General features: G+C 49.6%; 2 protein-coding genes across 3 annotated transcripts in view; both read left to right on the top strand.

The window, feature by feature from the left end:
• Mrto4 (MRT4 homolog, ribosome maturation factor) overlaps positions 1 to 24,687 on the top strand; it is a 1,102,334-nt gene that overhangs the window by 504,086 nt on the left and 573,561 nt on the right. The gene's annotated exons all lie outside the window — the stretch shown is intronic.
• On the top strand, positions 2,469 to 6,308 carry Klhdc7a (kelch domain containing 7A). Of its 2 annotated transcripts, XM_051173455.1 has the most exons (2): positions 2,469 to 3,022; positions 3,257 to 6,308. In XM_051173455.1, the coding sequence occupies exons 1-2, from the start codon at positions 2,581 to 2,583 to the stop codon at positions 4,891 to 4,893; spliced, it is 2,079 nt and encodes a 692-aa protein (XP_051029412.1). In that variant the 5' UTR covers positions 2,469 to 2,580; the 3' UTR covers positions 4,894 to 6,308. The 2 variants fall into 2 exon arrangements, with proteins under 2 accessions (XP_051029412.1, XP_051029411.1); XM_051173454.1 differs by having other exon boundaries at positions 2,470 to 6,308.

Genomic DNA, 24,687 nt, shown 5'->3' with positions numbered 1-24,687 from the left:
CAATGTCCAGTCCAGTTGCTGCAAAACGCAAGAGGCTTTAATGAACAGGAAACACCTTCCCGTATATGTATGGGCACATGGAGGCAAACACTTGTACACAAGAGGGTCATGTCTTCCGTCTTCCGTGTTTCCATGTTTCTCCATTGCCCCTCCTCGTCCTCCACACCAGCCTTCCTCAGCTCTGGGCTCTCTGTTCACTTACCATTATCACCAGGGTTGGGACCTCCACCTCGCGAAACTGAGCTGGGCACAGCCGGGGCCAGCGGCTGCAAAAGTCACTACCCAGGGTGGGCCTGTTGATCTGTGTGGCAGCCATCGAGGGCTCTGCCTTCCCCTGGGGCCGCCATGAGAGTTCTCGATTTATCCTGCCTGAGCACGCAGGAGACCAGATGGGTGACGCGCGAGCACATCCACAGAAGCCCAATATAGCCTTCCAATTATCGTTTAATCTCACTTCTGTCTTCATGTGTTCGTTTCAGTTTTCTCTAAACAGAGACTTTTAAAAAAAAATGTAATTTATGGCATTTAGGTAGCATTTGTTCACCTGCAGATGGAATGAGACCTGGGTTGGAGTGTGAACTAGAATCCTAACACCCTGAAAGAGGGTTGCTGCCTCCAGGGACCCCTCTTTCTTCTACCTTCTCTGTATGAACAGCGGCTTCTGACCTTCCAGGTATGCAGTGCTTGGCCCTGGCTTCCGCTCTCCCTCTGTGCTCTGGCCTTCCTGGGCCCCTCAGTAGGCACTTTCCCCCCCTTGAGGGCCCTCTCCTCTCATGGCTGCCTTCTCTGCTCCAGTGGCCTCCCTGTGACAGAGGAACAGTAAACCCACATCTCAAACATTCACAAGTAGACGGTTGAGGACGGAGACCATCATCTTACGTTTCCCAGAGGGCTCTCTGGGCCTCGGCTCTGACTTGACCAGGAGCCCACCTGATTCAGCTGATGTGCCCTCCCTTACTGGATCCGGTCCACTAGGTCCAGGGCCACTGGTCCACGAGGCGTCAACCCTGCAGAAGACAGACACCTTGCTCTAGACCGAGGAAGGAAAAGCCAGTTTGGAAGGACCTGGGGAGCCCTGGAGTTAGAAGGGACCTGGGCAGGTTGGAAAGATTGCCGCCAGCAAAGATAAGGAGGCCTGGCCTACAATGGGCAACAAAGCTGGGCACACTAGGCTGAGATCGGGACATAACACAGAAGGGTAAACTGAGGCTGTGGGGCAGAGGGTGACACAGATAAGGGTCTGATAAAAGGGTGGGGATCCTAGGAGGCCAGCAAGATGACTCCATGGGTGAAGGCTCTCAGCCAAGCCTGGCAAAGTGCTATGACATGTACACACACACACACACACACACACACACACACACACACACTGTTACAACAAAAAGGTGTAGTTTTCCCATGATCAGAATCAGAGCCCTCAGAACCAAGTTCCTGAACCCCAAGGTGAATTTTCACTTTCCAGTCAGTGGAGCGAAAGCAAAGGGCATCTAAGCACCAATGGAGGGTTGTGCGGAGAGGAGCTGGGCCCAGCTTTGCTCACTGGCTTGGTAACTCCCTTGCAGCTGCAAACTCTGCACCCACCCTTGAGGGCCCTCGGAGGACCCCTGTGTGTGGGGGGAGAAGGGGGGGTTAGGAACAGCTGAGAATCACCGAGTTTTAGCAACACAGGTGGGGGGGGGAGGGAGGCTTCAGTTCATGTTAATTACAACCTTAGGAAGTGCTGTGACATTCCATCCCCCAACCACTTTTCAGATAGGGAAATGGAGGCACAGAGAAGTGAAGTTACTTCCTAAGGTCACACAGTTGGTGAATAGCAAACTCGACCAATTTGGGCCCAGGGTCTGCAGTGCTGATGTTAGGGTGCCTGTGGACTGGGGGTTGCAGGGTGTCAGTCCTCCATGGGCCTCTTTCCCCATAAGATTGACTCATCTTGAAGGCGAGAGTGTGTTCTAGGGTCTCACTTTATTTCCTGGGCTACTTCAACAAAGCTGGTTTCTCTTCAACTTGTCAGACACAGAGGGCACAGGCTGTCAAGAGCCCAGTCAGGTGGCTTGGCTGCTGGCCCAGGCTCAGCCTCCTCGCTTGGCCAGTTAAATGTTGACCCTTCAGTTGGGGCCAGGACCATCCCTACTCTCCAGGTACCTGTGGCTCCAGGAAACACCACAAAAGCTGCCCCCAAGCCTCCAACTCAAGGATTTGCAAAAGAGAAAACACACAAAGACCAACTGCGAGCGCTTCCAGGTATCCGGTGACAGATCTTCTAGGAGCTTCCTTCCTCTTCGAATCCCTGCTGGCACTCCAAATGCCCTCCAGCTGCAGCAGAAGACTGATTTGGAGCTCGGCCTCTGGTTAGGACTCCCCCCCCCCCATTGCAGGGGAAGATCGAAAGAGGCCAGCAGTGACCTTGTCCATCCCTTGCCCCAGTGCCACTTACGCCAAGTCAAAGTCACCTCCGCTCCAGCAACTCAGCTGGCCAGAACCGGCTAGGGACTCCCTCCCACTCCGCAGCAGGATCCAGGAACTTGCCCCTATTGGGCAATCATTAATTGGATTCTTGGCATTCCTCTGCCCCTGGCCAGCATGCTTCCCACCAGAACTGGGGCAGAGACCCACGACTGGCATTTGGACATGCAGCTGACCAGCAAGGTGGTTCTGTCTGCAGCTGCGCTGCTCCTGGTGACTGCAGCTTACAAACTCTACAAGTCCAGGCCTGCCCCAGCTGGGCAAGCAGGGAGAAATAACCACAAAGCAGACGGTGAAGCAGAGGGCTTGGGGCAAGCTGCCTTCCAGGGGTCTTCTCCAGGGTCCCTGCCAAGGGGGCCAAGACGCAGGAAGGCCAGCAAGGGGGCTGGAGCCCCACTGGACTGCAGCTTGGAGGAGCCAGGAGACTCCTGCCAACTGGTCACCTCCAGATCTGGGGAGTCTACAAAAGGCTCCGATGAGAATCAGGAAGGGCAGTGCCCAGACTCTCAGCATGTGCCTCCTCCCTGCGGTGCCCAGGAAGCCAGAACAGCTGTTAGAGGTAAGCCCAACCCTCCCCACCTCCCTCCTCTGAGCTGTGAACTTACAAGCTCCCGAGCTAGAACTGCCCCAGGAGTGGGCAGCAGCTGGGTGGGTGACAAGCTCTCTGCATGGCCAGACAGCAGAACCCCAGGTCAGACAGGGTCTGGGGACCCAGGAGCTCCCAACTGTTGCACTGAGCCCGTTGTGGTCAGCAGTGACATGGACCAGAGCTGGGTCTTCACCCATGTGACAGGGGTCAACAGGGGAGAGGCTGGGGCCCTCCATGCTGCTGCAGACATGGGCCTGGCCACACAGCAGCGGGAAGGAGCCACCAATGCCTCCTACACCTTCTCATCTGTGGCCCGGATCCGGATGGAGGAGAATGTTATACAGAAGGCAGAGGGACCGGGGCCCAAGCTGAAGGGGAGAGTGTATGAGTACTTCGTGGAGTCCATATCGAAGGCTGTCTCCAGGCCGGTCCCCTACACAGCAGCTCTGGCTGATGCTCCATCCCCTGGGCCTGGACCAGAGCCCCTGGACACAGGAGCAGACTCCAGAGGCCAAGCTGACAATCCAGAGGGTGCAGCTGAAGTAATGTCCCCACCTCCTGTGCCATCCCCCGCCACACCAGGCTTCAGCAGAAAGGTGAGCCTCCTGCAGATCGCTGAGAACCCAGAGCTCCAGCTGCAGCCTGAAGGCTTCAGGATGCCCGCTCCTGCCCATCTGGACCAGGAAGCCCAGATCAATTCAGCCTGCAGCCATGGGGAGCCCAGTGTGCAGCTTGTAGCTGGGACCAATTTCTTCCACATCCAGCTCACCCCAGTGTCAGCTCAGGATGTCCGCCTGGACCTGGGCAATTGCTATGAGGTACTGACCTTGGCCAAGAGGCAGGGCCTAGAGGCCCTGAAGGAGGCAGCCTACAAGGTGATGAGCGATAACTACCTCCAGGTCCTCCGAAGCACAGAAATCTACGGGGGCCTGAGTGGGACAGAACGGGAGCTGATCCTCCAGCGACGGTTCCGTGGCCACAAGTGCCTGGTGGTAGCAGACATGTGTCCCCAGGAAGACAGTGGCCGCCTCTGTTGCTATGACAATGTGCAGGATGCCTGGCACCCACTGTCCCAGCTGCCCATGGAGGCCATGTCCCAGGGTTGTGCTGTCTGTACTCTCTTCAATTATCTGTTTGTGGTGTCTGGCTGTCAGGGGCCTGGGGGTCAACCTTCCAACCGTGTCTTCTGCTACAACCCCCTGACTGCAATCTGGAGTGAGGTGTGCCCACTGAACCAGGCCCGACCGCACTGCCGGCTGGTGGCCCTGGAGGGGTACCTCTATGCCATTGGAGGTGAGTGTCTGAACACAGTGGAGCGTTATGACCCTCGAGCAGACCGCTGGACCTTTGCCCCGCCACTCCCCAATGACACATTTGCCCTGGCTCACACAGCCACAGTGTGTGCCGATGAGATCTTCGTCACTGGGGGCAGCCTGCGCTACTTGCTGCTCCGATTTTCACCCCAGGAGCAGCGTTGGTGGGCCAGCCCCACGGGGGGCAGCAAAGACCGCACAGCTGAGATGGTGGCCGTCAATGGCTTTCTCTACCGTTTTGATCTCAACCGCAGTTTGGGCATCAGCGTGTACCGCTGCAGTGCCAGCACCCGGCTCTGGTACGAGTGTGCCACATACCGCTTGCCTTACCCCGATGCCTTCCAGTGCGCTGTGGTGGGCGATCATATCTACTGTGTGGGACGCAGGCGTATGTTCTGCTTCCTGGCTGACCACATCTCGCCCAGGTTTGTGCCTAAGGAGCTACAGGGTTTCCCTGCTGCGCGGGGCACCCTTCTGCCTGCTGTCCTGACCCTGCCTGTCCCTGATGTGCCTCAGACCCCTGTCTAGCAGCCCCTATGCTAGGCTCCATCGGGATGCAGAGAAACTCTCTGCCCATCACTCTGGGTAAGAAGTGGGCAGGAAGATAGCCATGGGGTGGAAAGTTATCTCTCCTCCACCACAGGCTGCAGGGCCTTAGAGCATTCTTTAACATCCACAGTTCACAGGCCTACTACAACAGTGAAACCAGGGCCCAGCATTCCAGGGCTGCGGGTGTCCACAACTGCATGACTGGCTAACCAGCACTGAACTTCAAGTCAGACTTCTGGCAGGGGCTAATTCAGTACCCCACTGAAACTCAGGGCATAGTCTTATCCCAGTCATAGTTCCAGGTGCCAGGGGACCCCCAGAGGACCCCTCAGGCTGCTCAACTTCCTGTGAGCCACCATAGACCACCTTCCTAAGTACTGGGGCCCTGTACTTCTAGAAGCATCTAAAGCACAGATGGAAACAACCGAAGGAGGAGCCCAGGGTACCCCTGAGGTTCACCCAGAAGGACCGGCATGGCTAAAGCTGCAGGCACCCACAGGGACACCTGTTTGCTGAGCACACTGACAAAGGTTCACTCTTCTTATTTGGTTATCTCAAGCTCTGTGTGCTGGAAGGAAGAGAAGCATCCATCTTAGCATGAGTTCTATTTGAATATTAGTCATTGCCCAACTGAGGTCTTGGGAGATGGGTACAGATGTGGCCCCAGACTCCTGTTTTCCAGACTCCTGCCTTGCCCACTACCACCTGAGCACAGCTCTTCCCCAGAGTTCAGAATCCTCTCTGCCTGTAGACCAGGACAGCCTCCACTCTTCAGCTCCTCAGCGTGGCCTTCTCGGTGCCTGGTAGCCATCTTGTCTGCCTTGTCGGATGGGAAGGAATGGGGAGAAGCAAGTCCAAGATGGAGCTAAGAGATGGAAGATTCTAGTGGAGCATCCAGGCCCTCAATCTGTTGATTCCAAGGGGACCCAGTTCCAGGAAAAAAGATGAAGAGCCTGATCTGACTTGTTACCCTCCCCATTGTGCCCTCGTTCCATTCTGAGGGAGACAAAGACATCAGGAGGAAAGCAATGATGCTCTTGGAACCAGCCGGGGGCCACGAGGTTGGGGCGGGCCTGACAAGTGGGAGAATAGCACTCCAGATCCTGTCTCTGTCCCTTTAAAGTCCTCCCCAGATCCCATGGGTGGCCATGCAGGCCCCTGGGTGGCTGCGAGAAGCCACATGCAGGCCTGGGTGGCTGCTGGGACTCAGATTGAGGTACTTTTTCAAAGATGCAGGATTAGAATGTAGAACAAGGATGAAGTTGGTGTGGAGATGGGAAGAGAGCTTTTGTTGGACCACACAACGCGACTATCCCTGGCCAAGGGCCCCAGAGGAGGAAGCAGCCGAGTGATTCCTGAATTGAAAGCTGAGTAAGAAAGGATATCTGGGCCATGGGGGGAAGGGGGTACAGGGAGGGAATCCTACTCTCGGCCAAGTCCATGTCAGTTCTCAGGCATCAATCTCTGAGGAACATCAGGGCAGTGGGAAGGATGGCTTCCATAAAGAGAATCAAAGGCTGCTGTGGGATATTTGTACACTGTGAGAATGTATTGCTGTGATTGGTGTAATAAAAAGCTGAACAGCCAATAGCTAGGCGGGACTTCCAGGCAGAGAGAGAACTTCGCAAAGAAAGCATGGCCAATACAAAGAGATGAGGCAACAAGCAATGTGACAGAGCGTAGATTAAAATAAATAGGTTAATTTAAATTGTGAGAGCTAGTGGGACAACTCTAAGCTAAGGCCGAGTTTTCATGATTAATAAGTCTCCATGTCATCATTTGTGAGCTGGCAGCCCAAAGAAAAATCTGGTTACAAAAGGGGGCATTGGTATAGTGGTGCCAGGTTGAGGAAAGGTGTTTTTGGAAGATGCCGCCAGATCCCACGCACAAGTGAGCCCAGGTCTGAGGGCAACCTCTAGCAATGAGCCAGACAGAAGACAAGATCCCCGCCAAGCTGAATAGGGTCTGGGATAGGTTCTAGGCCCAGGAACTCAAGAGAGGAGGGAACACACTAGGGAAACCTTCAGAAGCCTATGGTGAGCCAATTGTAGGAACCTGGTAGGTATTCCAAGGAAGATGTGAAAAATAAAATAAAATGTGTTCCAGACCCAGTGAGTGGTGAGCTTGGTCTTTATAGAGAGAGGGAATATTGGGATTGGGCTGTTGTACGTCCCTTACGCTACATGGCAGACATCACCAATCAATCCTGTGTCTATTCCTGATGAGCCTTTAGAATGACTTCAGAACTGTTTAAAACAGAAACCCAACAGTCACAGCTGCTAGGTCAGCGCTGGCATGCCATCACTGGCTTGCCAAAGAGCTGGTTTGGGGGATGGAGGAAGTGGTTACAGCAGAACCAGGTAACCCAGGAAGCCCAGCAGAGAGATGCATGGTGATCAGAGTTCACTGGTGAAAGCAAAGGAACGGTGCAGGCTGTCTGGGCTGGGCACTGCTCTGTGGCTGGGGAACAGAGTTCCAATGGAGAAGAGCAGGCTGGTTCATAGACCAGGCACAGGAAGACAGATGCTGAACTCAGCATATGCATCCACCAAGACAAGGGCGAAGCTGGCCAAGTGCTCTGATCAGGCCTCCCGACGAGATGGTATCTGAGGATGAGTGGGGAGCTGCACAGAGCCAGAGGGGAGCGTTGCCACAAAGGCTGGGGAACTGCTTTGGAGGAGGAGGACCATCACTGGGGGGAAACAGGGGTAGAGGACTAACTGATCTTGCTCCCTCTGTCTGCTCCCTAGCAGAGAAGCTTACTTGGTGGCAGGAGCCAGCATAATTACCAGGGAGTCACAGGTGCCATGTCCATGTCTGAAGCCAGGAGGTAGCCTGCTGACACTTGCTTCCCATAACCTTGGAGTCTAGGCTGCCCACTTGACTTGGGGAATAGCCTGGGGTCTGCCAACCTCCTGGCCTCAGCTTCTGGTTGGCCTAAGTATCAGCCGGCTCTCTGAGGGCCATCTGTCTTGTTTATTTCTAGTAAGAGTTCTTACTGCTTTGGGGGGAGGAAAAATGACATTTGGGTTATTTTCCACTTTAAGCCAGTCCATGGCCCTTTATAGAAAAAATAAATAAAGAGACAATTGAAAGATAGAGAAATGTATGAGAAAATTCTCAATTCTGCCACCCAAAGGCATATCCTGCTGGGGTGTGCGTCCCTCGGGTCTCTTTCTTGTTTGTAGGTTTTGTTTGGCTTGGATTTTGCTCGGGTGTGTTTGTGCTGAACATACAGTTCTGTTGCTTCCTTCTGCATGGCGTTTTCAGAATAAGCATCTTCCGTGTTATTACAAACCCTTGGTAAACATCATTTCAATAGTCACAGAATATTCCACCGAGTGAATGCATCTCGCTCTATTTAAACACGCTCCCCTCCCTATGCGCCTGTGGATTTGTCCCCCCTGTTGATTTCTTTTCCTATCATAAATAAAATGTCTTTTGTATTCTCCTTCTTCTCTGAGGACTCCACCAAAGTCAGAGAAGACAGGTCAAGTCCTGTCTGGAAGTGCATCTCTGCTGAAACAGACACAGCCTCTAGCATTTACCCAGAATTTGGGCTTTGCCACTTTCGAACCATAGGATAGACACACAGCCAACCTTGGTGATGCCCAGTGTGAAAGTCAAAGCTGGCTGGTGGGAGGGAGCCATCCAGGCATCCTTCATACAGGGTTCTTGGTGCAATGACATTGTCAACATTGCACGGGCTTGTGTACATGACTCCTCACTACCCCAGCCCCATTTACAGGTGAGAAAATAGGGCTCACAAAGTTATAGGCAACACCTTTCCTAGAGACAGACTTTGAAGACTTTTCATTTCTTTAAAGTGTGCAAGAGGGACTGAGGGGTGTGGCTTGCTCAAGTACTTGCCCAGCAGGCATGAGCTCTGGGTTACATCTCCAACACTGTATAAACAGGGTGTGGTGGGACTGTAAGGAGTACGGTTTTCCGCCCGCCACCTGGTCTGGTCCCGCCACCACGCTGCCAGCCCCAAATAATGCACAGAGACTCTGTATTTGATATAACCCTGTTGGCCTGTTACTAGTTTCTTATTGGCTAGCTCTATCGTAATTATTAGCCCATTTCTATGTATTTCCACGTGGTCTTACCGAGAGCAGAGGAATGGCGGTTCTATTCTCTCCAGACTCTCCATCTTGGCTCCTCCTTCCTACTTCCTCATCCTCCTTGTCTCCTAGTCCCTCCTATCTTCCTTTCCTATTGGCCAACAGTGCTTTATTTATTAACCAGTATGAGAAACATATACAGAATGACATCTCCCATCATGGGACCATATCTATAAACTAGGCACTTGGGAGGTAGAGACAGGAGGCTCAGAAATTCAAGGTCATCCTTGGCTATATATTAAATTTGAGGCCAGTCTGGGATTCATGAGACCCTGTCTCAAAACCCCAAACAAATGAGTGTGCTGGGAGCCAGCCTCACCTTGGCTAGACACCAGCTCCACCACTGGGATTTTTCTAACTGTGCTTTACCCGTACCAATCAACCAATCAATGCCTACATCTGTAAAATGGGTTTGTCCCCAACAAGCTCAGGGTCAGTGTTGAGACCAATGCATTTCCTGTTAAGCCAACAACTCAGGGACAACTCCAAGACATGCCCCAGAAGAACCCCCAACTGTCCTAGAGGGTCCAATTGGAAGATCAGGGCTCCCCTTCAACCCCCCCCCACATGCCCCAGCTCCCTTGCCCAGGCCTCAGAGGAGCCAGATTGTCAGTGAATTATGCTGTATGCTCTGCTTATCTGAGAAGGTCTGAAGTTTCTCAGGATGAAAGCTAGTCCTATTTTAGGACATCTAGGTTTCAGACAGTAATCACCCACTCTGCTGGGGGGGGGGTGGTTCAGGACTGTCCTGCTTGCCAGTCACTGGTTTCCCAGGTCAGAACATGGACATTTTCCTTGGATGACTTCAGGCCCTCTTGAAACCCTCCAGCTTCAAGCAGAGAGGGACTTTTCCCTTACAGGTTTGGAGTAACCACGCCCCAGGAAGAGGAGGGCGCATCCTGGCAGGGAGACACATGGACAATGGCATCCTGGCATCCAGAGCTTACCTGGAAGGGCCCTGCAGCTATGACCCACCCCCAAGTTCCCTGAAGCTGAAGCTCCAGCTAGAAGCAGCCCCTAGGTAGATGTGAGGCTTTGGCAGAAAGAAGGAGATGAATCCAGGGCAGGAGACACCTTCAGGGAGCTAGGGAACAGAAGAAAGGACAGCCTGAAGGGAAGGTTCTACAAACAGCAAAGTGAGAAACAGGTTAAAAAAAAAAAAAAAAAAAAAAAAAGAGAGAGAGAGAGAGATGGTAACTGAGTCTCAATTGCTTTTTTTGTGTGAAAAGAGAAGGAAACACCAACGTTCTCAGCCCTAGGGCTCTGCAGATGCACAGTAGAGATGGAAGCTGCCATCCTCACTGATGTCAAGGTAGGGCATGTGGCTTGGCTACCATCTTCACATCCCAGAGGAAAAGGAGAATGGGATAATGCACCAAAAAGAATTTAAAAAAAAATCACCAAGCCAGTCATGGTAGTGCCGATCTGTGATCTCAGCACTTAATATGTGCACATAGGATGAGTCATTCAAGACTACCCTTGGCTACATAGCAAGTTTGAGGCTAGCCTGAACTACATGAGACCTTGTTTTATTTAAGTGATTTTTTTTTAAAAAGCTGAGTTGGGTCTAATAAATGTATGTTAGTATAGGCTGGAGGACAAGGGTTAAGAGAAAGGAAAAGGTCTACAGGAAGAAAGCAAGACCCCCTCAGAGTGAAAGCGTGAGCTTCAGTAAAACCCACACTTCATTGTCTTTGCAGAGTCATATGCAGTTGGCTCCTGTAGGGTGACAATCCATAAAATAAACTTAGTCTTTCGGGGATTCAGGCAGGTAAGGTACATTCACATAAACAAGGTCTGATCTGAGATGCCAGGACAAATTAAAATGTCTTTCAGAAGGTATAAGGTCCTACTCAAAGTAATATGTATTCAGGTTGTAAAGCTAGGTCATTGCTATTAACAAAACAAAAACAAAAAACAACCTATGTACGAAAGGGATGCTCTATGTGGGAAAGCCTTCATGCAAATGCTGTTAATTATGTTGGAATTTTTGCTTCTCAGACAGTAAGAGGTTTCACCCACACTCCAAGGCGAATGGTTCCTTTCTCTCCCCATAGCCCCATAATTTCTCCTGTTTTTCTATTCTGCCTCAGTTTCCCTCCTGAGATTCTAGTCATGGGATCTTTTGATCTTAAGAATTGCAGGCCAAAGTTCTGTCTTTTGTACTTTCCTTCCATACCGACCAAAGTGTAGCCCCTATCTTTCCAGGAATCAGAAGAGTGCAGCCATGTGATCTGAGGGGATAAGAGGGTCCAAGCATGCAGGCAGAGGACCATCATTTGAAGGGAAGACAGAATATCATTACAAGAGACTTTAAGCCCTGTACAAGCAATAAAACATTCTGATTCTAAGATCAGTGCCCCGAGTAGTGCAACTCTCTCAGATCCCTCTTTTATGCTAAGAATATCCAAAGAGAGAAATGCAATCATTACCTACACATTAATTGAACACCCAGGCTTATAGGCTTATTTATTGGAAAAGGATCTTTTAAAAACAACACTTATTTTTATCATGTGTATGTGAGTGTTTGAATATTTGTTTGTGTGCCTCCTGCATGCATGCCTCGTGCCCACAGAGGCCAGAAGAGGACATCATCCCCTGGAGTTATAGAAGATTGTGAATTGACATGTAGGTGCTGGGAACTGAACCCAGGTCTCTGAAAGAGCAAGTGCTCTTAACCCTTGAGCCATCTCTCTGGTTCTAAGATAGGGTCTTACTAAGTAGCCCTGGCTGTCCTAGAACTCTCTACATATACCATGCTAACCTTAAACTTGTGGACATTTAAAATATGTTTATTTTGTTTCATCTTTAAGAGACTTGGGCATCAGGTGCACCTTGGTGTGACAAATGCATGGGGACAGTTTAAAGGAGTAGAGGTTTATTTTGGTTCACAATTTCAGAGGGGCCATCCATGGACCCCTGGATCCATTGTGCCTGAATCTGTCAAGGCAGAGCTTTGAGGCTGGGACTGTGTAGTGGTGCAAAGCTTCTCAGAAAGGAGAAGAGAGGGTAAAAAGACCAGGCAAATTTCATTTTTCAAGTGCCTATTTCCCTCAATGGGGCCTTACCTCCTCCTTTAATACCATCTCCCAATAACACTATCCAATTATGATTCCATCAGCAGAATCCACTGATTAGGGTAGGACCCATTGGTAACATGGAATCCTCAGGGACCAATCAGTTCTAGGAAGCTCATCAGTGACCAAACAATTCTCCACTCCAGGAGCTTGTAGGGAACCCTTCTAAACCAAGCTTCATCATGGAGTCTTGCTATGTTGCTCAGGTTAGCCTTTAACTTCTGAGCTCAAGAGATCCTCCTGCCTTAGCATCCCAAGTACCTGGAACCATAGGCAGATGCCACTTTCATCTGGCTTCTATCGTTTCATATTATCCTCACACAAAGTATGATAAATGAATGAATTTCTCACTTTCTTGCCCACCAATTTTTTCACCCCTAGAATCTGGTCACATGACTTGCTTTGACCTCTGTGGGAGAGTAACATACCTGCCATAGCAGAAGCTTGGAAATTGATTGATTGTGTGTGTGTCTGTACATACATATGGATCTGTGTTCTTGTGAGTTGCACATATGTGTTCACACGTGTAGAGGCCAGGGGTCAGGTCTTCCTCAGGCACTCTCCACTTTCTATTTTTGAGACAGTCTCTCGCTGAATCTGGAGCTTACCAGTTCAGCTAGGTTGACTGGCCAGTGAGCTCCAGGGATCTGCCTGTCTCTGCCTCCCGACACTGGGACCATGGGTGCACCCTCTGGCACCCAAATCCACCCCCTTTTTCAACATGGGTGCTCAGGATCTAAGTCAAGGTCTGATGCGCCTGCTATAAGCACTTTGCTTATCGTCTACCCAGCCCCAGAAAGAATAGTTTGCTTACCTTGTTCAGAGAAGCCTTCAGGCTGCCACTGTGAATGCAAGCCAGGCTAGCCACAGAACGATATGGTGCAACTACCCCAGTCAACAGCAAACCAAGGAACTAACCTGGGAGTGAGATCACCCACTCACCTTGACCACAGATACTGAAATTGAGCCCAGCAGAACCAAAGGTTGAACCCAGCACAAGTTGCCAGTCCAGAGGTCCCTATGAGAAGTGGGTGGCCATCATTTAAGTCACTGACTTGGGGGCAGTTGGCAATCCACAACAGGCCTGTGAAGCCTAAGCTAATGCCACCACTTTAACTGAGAAAACTAGAGTTCAAGACAGCAAAGTAGCCTGCCTTCCCACGGTCACTGCGATGGGAGTAGAGCTGGGATGCCACCTAGGTCTGTCTGGCATCAAGCCTTAGGCTCATTACCATCAGCCATGTGGCTTGGCTCTGTTCTATCCAGAACTAGGGCATGGGTTTCCATCTGAGGACCTGCTCGTCTCTCTGTCATTCCAGGACAGGGCCTTCTCCAGGACCCAGGAATACAGGGGTGGGGTGGGGTGGGCTCCGAGCCAAGTCAGAAGAGGGTCTTGAAAAGAACTAGAGCACAGTCTTGGGGAGTTGGCTCAGAGGGTAAAGTGCTTGCTATAAAAGCATGAAGACATGAGTTCGGATCCCTATAACCTAAGGAGAAAAGGCCAGGGGGTGATGTCATGCCCTTGTAATCCCATGACTGAGGAGGTAGAGATACATAAAGCCTTGCTAGCTAACTAGCAAGGCTCCCAAAACAAGGCATATGGACAGGAATTACAATCAAAATTGACCTCTGGCCTCCACACCACACAAACACATGTATGTACTCCTTTGCACATGCACACACACACACACATATGCACACAGGCATATGTGCACATACACAGTCACAAGTTCACAGCAACTGCTAACACCCACTAAGCACTTATTTGAGATAATTCATTTACTTTTCTTTTTTCAGTGTTAGGGATCAAACTCAGGGCCTTGAGCACCCTGGGCAACTACAACTGAGCTACTACGACGGAGCTATAGCCCTTTATTGATTTCTCAAAATAGCCCTGCATATTAGACACTGCACTGTTTTACTAGTTAGGAAACTGAGTCACAGAAACTTGGAGCCACCTGCTGAAGCAATAATTAGGCCTGGGGTTATTCCCCAGCATCATGGAGAAGGAGGGTGCAACAGGGAGCTTTGCCTCCTCCTCTACCCTGGGATTTCAGAATTGGCCCCTGTATGACCTCCTTGTGGGCCCCAGGAGTCAAGGTCTCCCTTGGCTGTCTTTCTTGCCTATTGGGCTTTGGTTTACTGGTGTCTCCAGACCCTGGACCTGACTCAGGCAAGGACTCGATGACAAGTTACTGAAGAATAAAGGTAATGGTGTCACAGCAAGGCACATTAGGTTCTTCTGGACTCCCTGGAGCACCATGGCATGGGTTTTGTCCCAGGGAAGTCTGGAGTCCAGAGGCTCTTGTCACTGAATACCTAATGTCAGTATTCACACAGCCACCATAGGGACTTCAAAACTGTCACCATCCTGTTTCACAGATAAAGCAGGGGAGGCTGGGGGTCTCACCATCAATGCCGAGGCCCTGCAGTGTGGCATCTTCTGTTGGTCACAGCACTCCCCTCACCATGGCCTCTGTCTGCAGCGCTGCTGGTACCCATGGTGACCACAGAAAGCAACTGGTAATAGTTGAGTGTGTTCTCCGTGCCCACCATGGCCTTTTATGTATGCTGGTGGCCCAGCAGAACTGTGCTCTATCTGAAATGTCCCCCAGCCTAGCCCACAACCTGCCTCCCTGGCCCCCCGGGTTTCCTTCCTGTCTGTGAGAGGGACTGTGTCACATCTTTCCCCTGTTGGCAGACAAGGTCAGGCAAGCCAGTGGCCACTGCTTGCCAGGATCCTCCAGGATGCTCAAAGGTGCACTGCCCAGACTGCAGCGCCCCCAAAGGAGCTCCAGGCAACTGCAGGTGGTGATAAGTTTCCCACCTCAGCCTTGCGGGAGGGAACTCTGAGGCTCTAGTTTCCCCCAGATTCCCAAATAGGACAGCACCTCATTGTCCTGCCAGGAACAAGCTTGATAAGCTCCCTTTAACAGTCACTTAGGATGATCTGTCCCCAGTTTTCCCACCCCCTGCCTTCTTTGCCCCCCCCCCCCCATAAACATGCAGGGCAGTTCTGCTCTAGCCCAGCTCTCTCCCACTCCACTCTGCCTGACATACAGCTCTTGGCCAGGGCAGGGGTGAGGTGTGGAGGGGTGCTCTGGAGCTACCCACCTCAACAGACAAACCTCATGGCACAATAAACAAAACCATAAAAGCACGTTGGCAGGTGGCAAACACCACCCACGTGTGATACATCTTTATTTGTAACGAGTGTCAAAGGGATGCGGCCTCGCTCAATTCAGGAGCACAGTTTACCCGGCTGAAGATTGCTATTTATTCCCACAATCACCTTGATTCGATCACACTCAGCGGGCTACCTGCTAGATCAGAGGAGGGTCGGCTTCAACCTGGCCTCAATTTGAATCTCAATAAATAGAGTGAATTCTTGCAAAAAACAAAGCAAAACAAGAACCTTCTGTAACTAAATCAAATCCTAGCTCCCCACCCCCCCCCCCCAATCAAGCCCGACCCTCCTGGAGAGAAGGTTTTCATTCCTGGATTGGATCTAGGAACTTGGAATGGCCCTGATTCTTTCCATCTCTGCCTTCCACTTAACTCAGCCCCCTCTGATTCCCAGACCCAGCTGGCAGTGGGGGTCCAGAATTAGTTGCCTCCCCTCCCCAAAGACATTTAGGATGGGGAGCTGGAAATCTCAGGGACTGGAGAACTGGGGGTCTGGGGGCCTGAGCAGCTGGGGGCTGGGGAACTGGGGGCTGGGGGCCTGAGGGGCTGGGAAGCTGGGGTTTGGGGGCTGAATGGCTGAGGGGCTGGGGGCTCAGGGGCTTAGGGGGCTAGGGAGCAGGGGGGCTGAGGGCAGGGGGACTGGAGGGCTGGGGAGGCTGGGGGACTGAGGAGCTGGAGGTTTGGGGGTCTGTGTGCTGGGGGACTGAGGGGATGGGGAACTGGGTAGGGACTGGGGGTTTGAGGAACTGGGGAGCTGGGGGGCTGGGGAGCTGACTTTGTCCCTTATGTGCCTGCTTCATAAGTGTGAGGACCTGAGTTTAGAGCCTCAGCTCTCATATAAAACTGAGTTTGGCTGGGAGTGTCTGTACCTCAGTGTGCATGTACACACACACACACACACACATACACTAAATAAATGAAAAAGACAGGTGTGTGTGTGTGTGTGTGTGTGTGTGTGTGTGTGTGTGTTAAAATACACCACAGCATGACATTTGCCATTGGGACAACTTTAAAATACACAGTCCACCAGCAGGAAGCCCATTCGTAGCCTGTGTCTTCTTACGTGCTTTTCTGATTACAAAAGATATATAAACATTTACTGCAGGATATATAATTGGAAAAATACAGCCTCCAAAGAGACTGGAAGCCATTCTCCCTAGAAACAGCCCATTGCTACTTGATTTCTTTATTTCATGATTTTAAAAATAAAAAATGTACTCTCCCCCACACCACGATTGATGCTGGTTTTTTTTCCTACTATCAGAATATTATGACTATTTTTGTGGCTTGAGTTTTAAAAATGTATCCCTGGGTCTCTTTTGATTGTGGTAAAATACACATAGTATAGCATTTTTACCATTTAAGCCATTCATAAACAGAGAGCCGGGCGGTGTAGTTCTTAGCACAAAGGGAAACTATGCCCATTGCACTCCCAACCCTCTCCCCAGACCCCCACCCCCCAGTAAACACTGACTTTCCCTCCGGAGAACATCCTTCCTAGGAGGAAGATGCTCTCTGCTCTGTCAGCACAGATAATTGGAAACACGCCTTAAGCACAAAGATATACTGGCTTTTCATTCATTCTGGAAGGTTCCACAGACCACACAGCAGCCAGCTCAGTGGGAAGCTTTGGGGCAGGAGAATCTGAAGAATGGCTTCCTCTCAGAAATACCACGTCCCTCCTCATTCCCGTGGGCAAGACAAGGGAGCATCCTCGACTCCCTGCGTACTTTTTGGGCTTCTGGCTCAGTTAGCTACTTTTGGCATTTTAACAAAATATAGTTTGAAAACAGCGGAATAATGCAGCATGCTAATGACTGTCTTCATTGTGGGTCCACACTGTGCAAGTGCGCGTCTTCCCGGGATGTAGAACTCGGCAGCAGTGATTAAATGGTAACAGTCTCTTCCCAGTTGCAAAATACAGTCCAGAGACTGTATTTATGGAGAATGGCTAGTGCTGGGGAGATGCCTCAGTTGGTAAGTGCTTGCCTTTCAAGCTAAAGGACATGAGTTCGATTCCTTGGGTTCTACATGCAATTGGAATTCAACTGCTGGGGAGGCTGAGACTTGGGCTTGCTGGGTGAGCTCCAGGCCAGTGAAGACTCTGGTGTGCATGTGAAGAATGGCATATGTGGCTGTCCTCTGCCATTTACATGCATGTACACATACATGTGTATACTCACGCATGAACATGCATACATACACAGAAACACAGAGCATGGGAAATGAGAACAAGGTTGTGATGTATAGTGGACACCAGAAAATGTACCCCATTTCAGGGAACAGTGAGGTTCAGGGAGGGGGTGGCAGGCTGATCAGTAAACATGACTGACAGGTAGACATCCAGCCTCCCTTCCTCAAAGGTGGGTGGATAGGCATGAGGGATAACGCCATGGCAAACTGTCAGAGACTTTAGCACAGGAAGGAAATGGGACAGCACACACAGCAGAGACACATGGCAGAGATGTGAGGTTGCTCTCAAGGTGGCTTCTCCTAACAGTGGAAGCTGGCATATGAAGACTCACAAGACTTGGGGTAGCAGGGAAGGTGATACCCAGGGCCTTTGCTTAGCGTGCTTAGCTAGACAAGGTCAGGTCTCAAGGCACTGTCGGCCAGGGTAAGAAGTCTGGGTTTTATTTGGAGCCTGCCTGGAAGGCTTCAGAGAATTCTGACATTACAATTCATTCATTTGGCTTTGGTTTCCTTTGAGACCGGATGTCATTATGCAGTTCTGGCTGGCCTCAAACTTGTAGCCATCCTCCGACCTTCCCCACCATAGGCTGGGTTTACAGGTGTCAGCAGCTCTCTTTCGGGATTGCATATGTATCTGGGGGTAGGCATATGGTGCCCAAGGAGTACAGAAGAGGGCATTGAATCCCTTGGAACTGGAGTTATGGGCAGTAGTGAGTCACCATGTGGGTGCTGGGAATCGAACCTGGGTCCTCTGCAAAAGTAGTATGTGCTCTTAACTGAGTCATCTCTCCAGGCCTCTTTGACATGCTTTTATTTTAGACTTTGTTAGATATAAGAGTTTCAAGGATGGCACCAGGGCACAATCACCATCCTCATACTGGCTTCCTCTATTGTTAGCATGTTACACTCAGCTTGCTCACATGTCGCATCTGCTGACACTACTTCATTGACGGAAGTCCATACTTTATCAAGGTTTCCTGAGCCTGCATCTGATGCCTTTTCTCCCAGGATTGCACATGGTAAGACTGTGTTACCTGTAGTCTTTGTGACTCCTTAATCTGTTCCTACTAGAACTCTTCCCCAAGCTTCTCTTGGCAATGGCCATGATGGCTTGAGATGTACTGTTTGGGATTTTTGAAAACTGACCATCATGGACTTTGACCTGAGGCTTTTCATGTGGGATTATAGGGATTTTTGAGGAAAATCAAAGGAGATAAACATCTGGACATGGTCTGTGAGGGAATTTCTAATCTGGATTATTTGAGGTGGGAAGACCATCCCCCCCCCCCCACTGAACGTGGGCAACACCGCCCTTTGGGCTGCATAAATAGAAGGCAAGCTGAGTACCAGCTTTCATCTCTCTCTGCTTCCTACTCCCTGTCAGTGGATACAACGTGACCAGCTGCCTCATGCACCTGTTGCCCTGCCTTCCCAGCCATGATGGACTGTGTACCCTTTAACAGTGAGCCACAACAAACCTTTTCTTCCTTTTTTGTCAGGTGCTTTTTCACAGAGATGGGAAGAGTAATGACCATGGCACTGCTCTCATCAAAGCCCGTCGAGGGCACCCGCTGTCCCTGTGACAGATCACTGATAGCACTGGCCACTATGGAAGGAAGTGACTGTAAGGGAGTGGGGAGTGGGGCTCTGAATGGAACACTTATATGTCCTCATTCTGCATCGGTCAGCGCCAACCCATAAGCCATCTTTCTGTCTGGGTGGTAGTCCGCCATGACCCTTGCTATGTTGCCTTAGTTCTCTCGCACAGGGTGGGCATCGGGAGCTCTTCCAGATTTCCCTATCCCTGTATGTGCCCATTTCTGTTGATGTCATAGAATACCTGAAGCTAGGTGCTTGCAAAGAAAAGAGGTTTACTTTGCTGGCAGCTCTGAGATTTAGAACATAGTACCGGCATCATGTGAGCTCAGGCCAGGGCCTCGTGGTGGATGTTATCAAAGGTAGGAGTATTCTGATCTGATCACTTGGGGAGCTGGAGGAGGGACCAACCTTGTTTTGTTTTGTTTTTATAACAAATGACTCTTTCTGGAACTAACTCCCTCCCTGAGACCAGTATTAATCCATCCCAAGAGCAGGCCTCCAATAACCTAGCCACCTTCTGTTAGACCCTGTCTCATGAAGATCCTGTCCTTTTGCTCTGCCATCCTGGTGGCTAAGTGTCTAGTATGTGAACCCTGGGGGAAAAAACCACAAACACCCTATCACTATGTTCCTCAGACCATAGATGCTGCAGACTCGAAGGTCCTGCCTTCCTCCAAGGAACCTTGAGCACTGCTTGTGGAGAATGACACCAGAAACCAATGTCTGACACTAATGGTGTCCAAGCACAGGGTGGCATCATCCAGTGTGTCCCTCGGGTCACCTGGGAGAGACTGTATTAGTGGTGCCAGCTTTGGGTGTGTTACTTGTTTTTCTCATTGCAGCGGCTAACTGCCTGGCAAACACAACTGGAGGAAGTGTCTTTGCTTTTTGTTGCTGTAATGAACACTATGGCCCAAAGCAGCCTGGGGAGGGGAGGGTTTATCGGCTTACACTTTCCACATCACAGTCCATCATGGGAAATCAGGGCAGGAATTCAAGGCAGGAACTGAAGTGGAAGCCACGGAGGAGTGCTGCTTACTGGCTTGCTCTCCAGGCTCACTGCCAGGGACCATTCTTATATGGGTCAGGAGCACTGTCCACAGCAAGCTAGGCTTCGACACATCAGTTATTCACCAAGAAAATGCCCCTGTAGACTTGCCTACCAGCAATGTAATAGAGACATTTTCTCAGTTGAAATTTCCTCCTCCTAGGAAAAAGTGCTCTATTCTAACTTGCAGCTTGATGGTACAGTCCGTGATGGTCTTAGTGGCAGGAGCATGATGTGGGTGGTCATGTGATGCCTGCGGTCAGGAAGCAGGAAAAGCAGAGCTCTGAGGCTCAACTCTCCATTCCTCCTTTGTATTCAGTCCAGGACCCCAGCCTAAGAAAAGGAGCCATCACATTCAAGGTGGCTCTTCTCTCTAAACTAATCCAATCTAGAAACGCCCTCACAGATATGCCCAAAGGTATGTCTCCTGGGTGGTTCTACATCTTGTTACCCTAAAAATATTAACCTTCATAATGCCTGTAGAGTGGTTGTCTTCATCACACAAGGCTTAGGGGCAACTAGAGGTTAGGCCTTATGGTAGCCGCATGCCTACCAGGTTAGCCTGCTGCCCGGCCCACTTCCGCCCAGTGACCTCTCCCACACCTTCTCTTCCCCAGTGATCCCAGATTGCTTACAGCTTGGACCCATACTTGTGGGAGTTTATCAGCTCTCATCTTCAACTTCTCCAATAGGTTTCTAGAATAGTTAGGTCTGCATTAGGTCCCTGACTCTCACATGAAGCCACACAAGTCTGATGGGGGACTTTTGGGCTACACAGCAGTGGAGCACTGATGTCAGGCCACAGGGAGCACCATAGAGCCCACTTAACAAAATAAACTGTGATGGAGCTCTCCTCACATTCATTTGATGGAGACCATTAGTGTGCTAATTAAAACAGAGTCTTATCTGTTTGCTGAACGGGCCCGGCAGGACCTTATGTTGGCAAGATTGCACTGGCAACATTCTTATGTTTCTTTGGTAATAGAATAAGAAGCCACTTTGGTTTTAGCCCCACGTTTAATAATTCAGATGACTGCTGCATTTGGAGGCCCCTTATCCCAAGGGCTCTTGGTAGCACAGTTGGGATGCACATGCCAGCCAACACCCCCAGACCCAACTCCAAGAAATAGGATTTTGTAATCCTCTCTCAGCCTGCCTGCCTTCATTAAGAGTTTGTTACTCAAATTAATAGTACAAACAAGATTGCAGAAGGGACTGTTTAACCTATTTAAGACAGCACACTGTTTTTAAGCAATTAGGACCATTTGCACACAGTGAACGAGCTCACCAGATAAGCCCCATTTGTGCCTCTGGGACAGATCTGGCAAGCAGGGCTCTCTGCAATGCTGTGTGATGGTTCCAGAATATGTAACATAGCCATTTATTGGAAGCAGTCCCCCTGTGGTTCAACTTCTCCTTTCTCACTGGCCCTGAATTCAGCATCTATAAAATGGGGGTGATCCTGTCTCACAGAGTCATTGGAAAGAGGTAATGGGTAAGTTTATATCCATACATAGGAGTTGGATTGACCCAGACCTTCGCCAAACTGGGCCAAATGAGAGGACAAACTCCAAGCTCAGATGCTGATGGGGACAGTCAGGCATGGAGCAGGCAGCCACTGTGTTCATAAAATGAGACCGGCATCCATCTTCAATCTGGGCTTTACTCACAACTAGCTGGACAGTGTGAGGCCAAATTCTCTACATTTTAATGCTTCATGGGCCAAGTAGATGAGCTTTGTGATGTTAAGCTTCTTAAAAAGTAGATGGATTTTCTAAGAAGGTCTAATGGTTAGGATTTGGCACTCTCGCTGCCATGGCCCGGGTCCATTTTGTTATGGGAGCCTCTCTTGGAGCTGAGGAGATGGCTTAAGTTACAAGTACTTGTTTCAGGGAGTGATGATGGTACACACCTTTAATCCCAGCAGTAGGGAGGCAGAAACAGGCAGATCTCTGTGAGTTCAAGGCCAACCTGGTCTACAAAATGAGTTCCAGGAGGGCCAGGGCTACACAGAGAAACCCTATCATGAGAAAAAAAAAAAAAAAAAAAAAAAAAGCACTTGTTGCTCCTGCCCATGATGGACAGCTGACAATTGCCTATTACTCCAGCTCCAGGGGAATCTGGTACCCTCTTCTGACTGCTGAGGGCACTGCACTCACATGCACATACACCAAAATAAGTTCTTTAAAATTGTTTCTGTTAGATGAATTTATTTATATTCCATTAAGAAATATTTTTCTTCTACTTTCTTGAGCTAATCCATGGAGCCTGCAAAGTACACTAGTAAAAGGTAGGTAGATGGCTAGGGATATGACTCTGTTGGTACAGAGCTTGCCTGGCATGTTTTAGGACCTGGATTATAAATCAGGTGCGATGGCACAAACCTGTAATCCCAGCACCTGAGAGATGGGGCAGAAGGAACAGAAGTTCCAGGTTGTCCTCCAATTAGCTAGTAAGTTCAAGGTCAGCTGGGGATGCATGGAAACTGTCTCAAAAACAAAGATAAATTATCGACACATCATGTTTGATGATATTTGTCTGCCCAGAAATTACCCCCCAAAAAAGTGAACTGCAAAGAGGTATTAGACTTGGAGCCTTAAATGCCCTTTTAAGAAAAGAGAGATGGGCTTCTGATGGGGGATGTCCTTTGTATATGTGTCTCTCTTATTGGCTGATGAATAGAACACTGATTGGCCAATGGCCAGGCAGGAAGCACAGGTGGGGCTCCCAGATGAGGAGACGCTGGGGAAAGGATGCAGGGGGAGGCTGCCATGTAGTGGAGGAAGGAATAACAGGTCCAGGCCCTTCTCTGGTAAGATAAGACCATGTGGAAATACTTAGATTAATAGAAATGGGTTAATAATCAAGAGAGAGCTAGCCAATAAGAAGCCTGAGCCATAGACCAAACAGTTTATAATGAATATTTCTTAGTATGTGTATTTGGGGCTAATTAGATGTGGGACCAGATGGGAAAGAAACTCCAGCTACAGGTCTCAAAGGGAAATACATCACTAGGGAATCTAGACGGGTGTTCTGGAGCCAATCCCCAGTTGATAACAAAGTGACTATATTCACAATGATAAAGAAAATGATTGTATGGGTGGCGAGATGGTTCAGTGAGTAAAGGTATCTGCCAAGCAGGCCTAATGGCCTAAGACAGGAGCACATCTTTATTCCCAGTGTTCCCGTGGTGAGATGGGAGGTAGAAAGGTGAAATTTATCTGGAAACTCAGACTAGCTAGTGGGAAAACAAAACAAGAGAGATCATGCCTCAAAAACAAAGTGAAAAAGCAAAGAAGACCTAAGGAGTAGAGGGAAACCATCTGCGTGTGCGTGTGTGTGTCTGTGTGCGTGTGTGTGTGTGTGTAAGAGTGTGTGGATATATGTGAAGTGTGTTATGTGTGTGTGTGTATGAATTTGAGTGTGTGGCCCAGTGTCAGCATGTGTGGATGTGCTTGTATAACTGTTTACATGTATGTGTTTGTGAGTTTGTGTGTGAGAGTGTATGTGCATGAGTCTAAGTGTGTATATGAGTTTTTGAGTGTGTAAGGATCTGTATATGAGTGTGATTGTGAGTCACTGAGGTTGTGAATGTGTGTTAGCATGCATGAGTGTATGGGAGTGAGAGTGTGTGGAAATGTATAAGCATGTGTGTGTGTGAATGTATGAATGAGTGTGTAAATATGCATGCATAAGCGTGTGTGCATGCACACACACACCATATACCCCCAGAGGAATAAATAAAAGTCTACTACCCAACATATATCAAGATCCTTTATGAAAACCCAATAGTAATATAGCAATATAGCAATCCAATGTATACCAGGCAGATAGTTTGAATAGGCAGATACTCAAGTGTCCAATAAGCCCATGAGAACATGCTTAGCATCACTAGTTACTAGGGAAATGCCACTGTGACGGTGACCAACCATGTCCCACTCAGGAGGATGGCTGACAATCATCTGGAAATGGAAAACAAGGCTTGGCAAGAATACGGAAAAACAACAAGTGCTAGTGTGTAGGCCAGGGGACAACTGAAAAGATGGTCAGTGATTAACAGCACTGGCTGCTCTTGTAGAGGACCAGGGTTTGGTTTCCAGCACTCATGTGATGGCTCATAACTGTGCAACTTCGGTCCCAAGGCATCTGACCCCTTCTTCTGGCCTCCCCAGGTACTGCCATGTGCATGCAGGCAAAACACGCATACAAAATAAATTAAGTAGTGGTAGGAGTGTAAGAGAGAGCCACTGTGGAGACTAGCTCATGAGCTGTTCCAACAGTTAAACACAACATTGTCATAGGACCTATCAATTTAGAGGCAGAGGCACAGCTAAGGTAAATGCTCAAAAGAACCAAACTGCATTCACACAAGAACAAGTACAAAATGTTCTTGGCAGCATTGTTCATGAGAGCCAAACAGGGAAGATATCAGATGCCCATCAACTGATAAATGCGTGAACAATGTGGTGTGGTCGTCAAAACGAGCGAGGACCAATCTAAACCACATAATGTATAAGCCTTGAAAATATTACACTAAATGGAAGAA

This window comes from Phodopus roborovskii, unplaced genomic scaffold, assembly GCF_943737965.1.
Source record: "Phodopus roborovskii unplaced genomic scaffold, PHOROB, whole genome shotgun sequence".
In the NCBI taxonomy this organism is placed as follows: Eukaryota; Metazoa; Chordata; class Mammalia; order Rodentia; family Cricetidae; genus Phodopus; species Phodopus roborovskii.
Note: the sequence above shows the minus strand (reverse complement) of the source record. Positions and strands in the feature narration are given on the sequence as shown.

Coding starts and splice junctions, on each gene's coding strand:
- Klhdc7a (XM_051173454.1), top strand. CDS start 2,581: ATGCTTCCCACCAGAACTGGGGCAGAGACCCACGACTGGCATTTGGAC.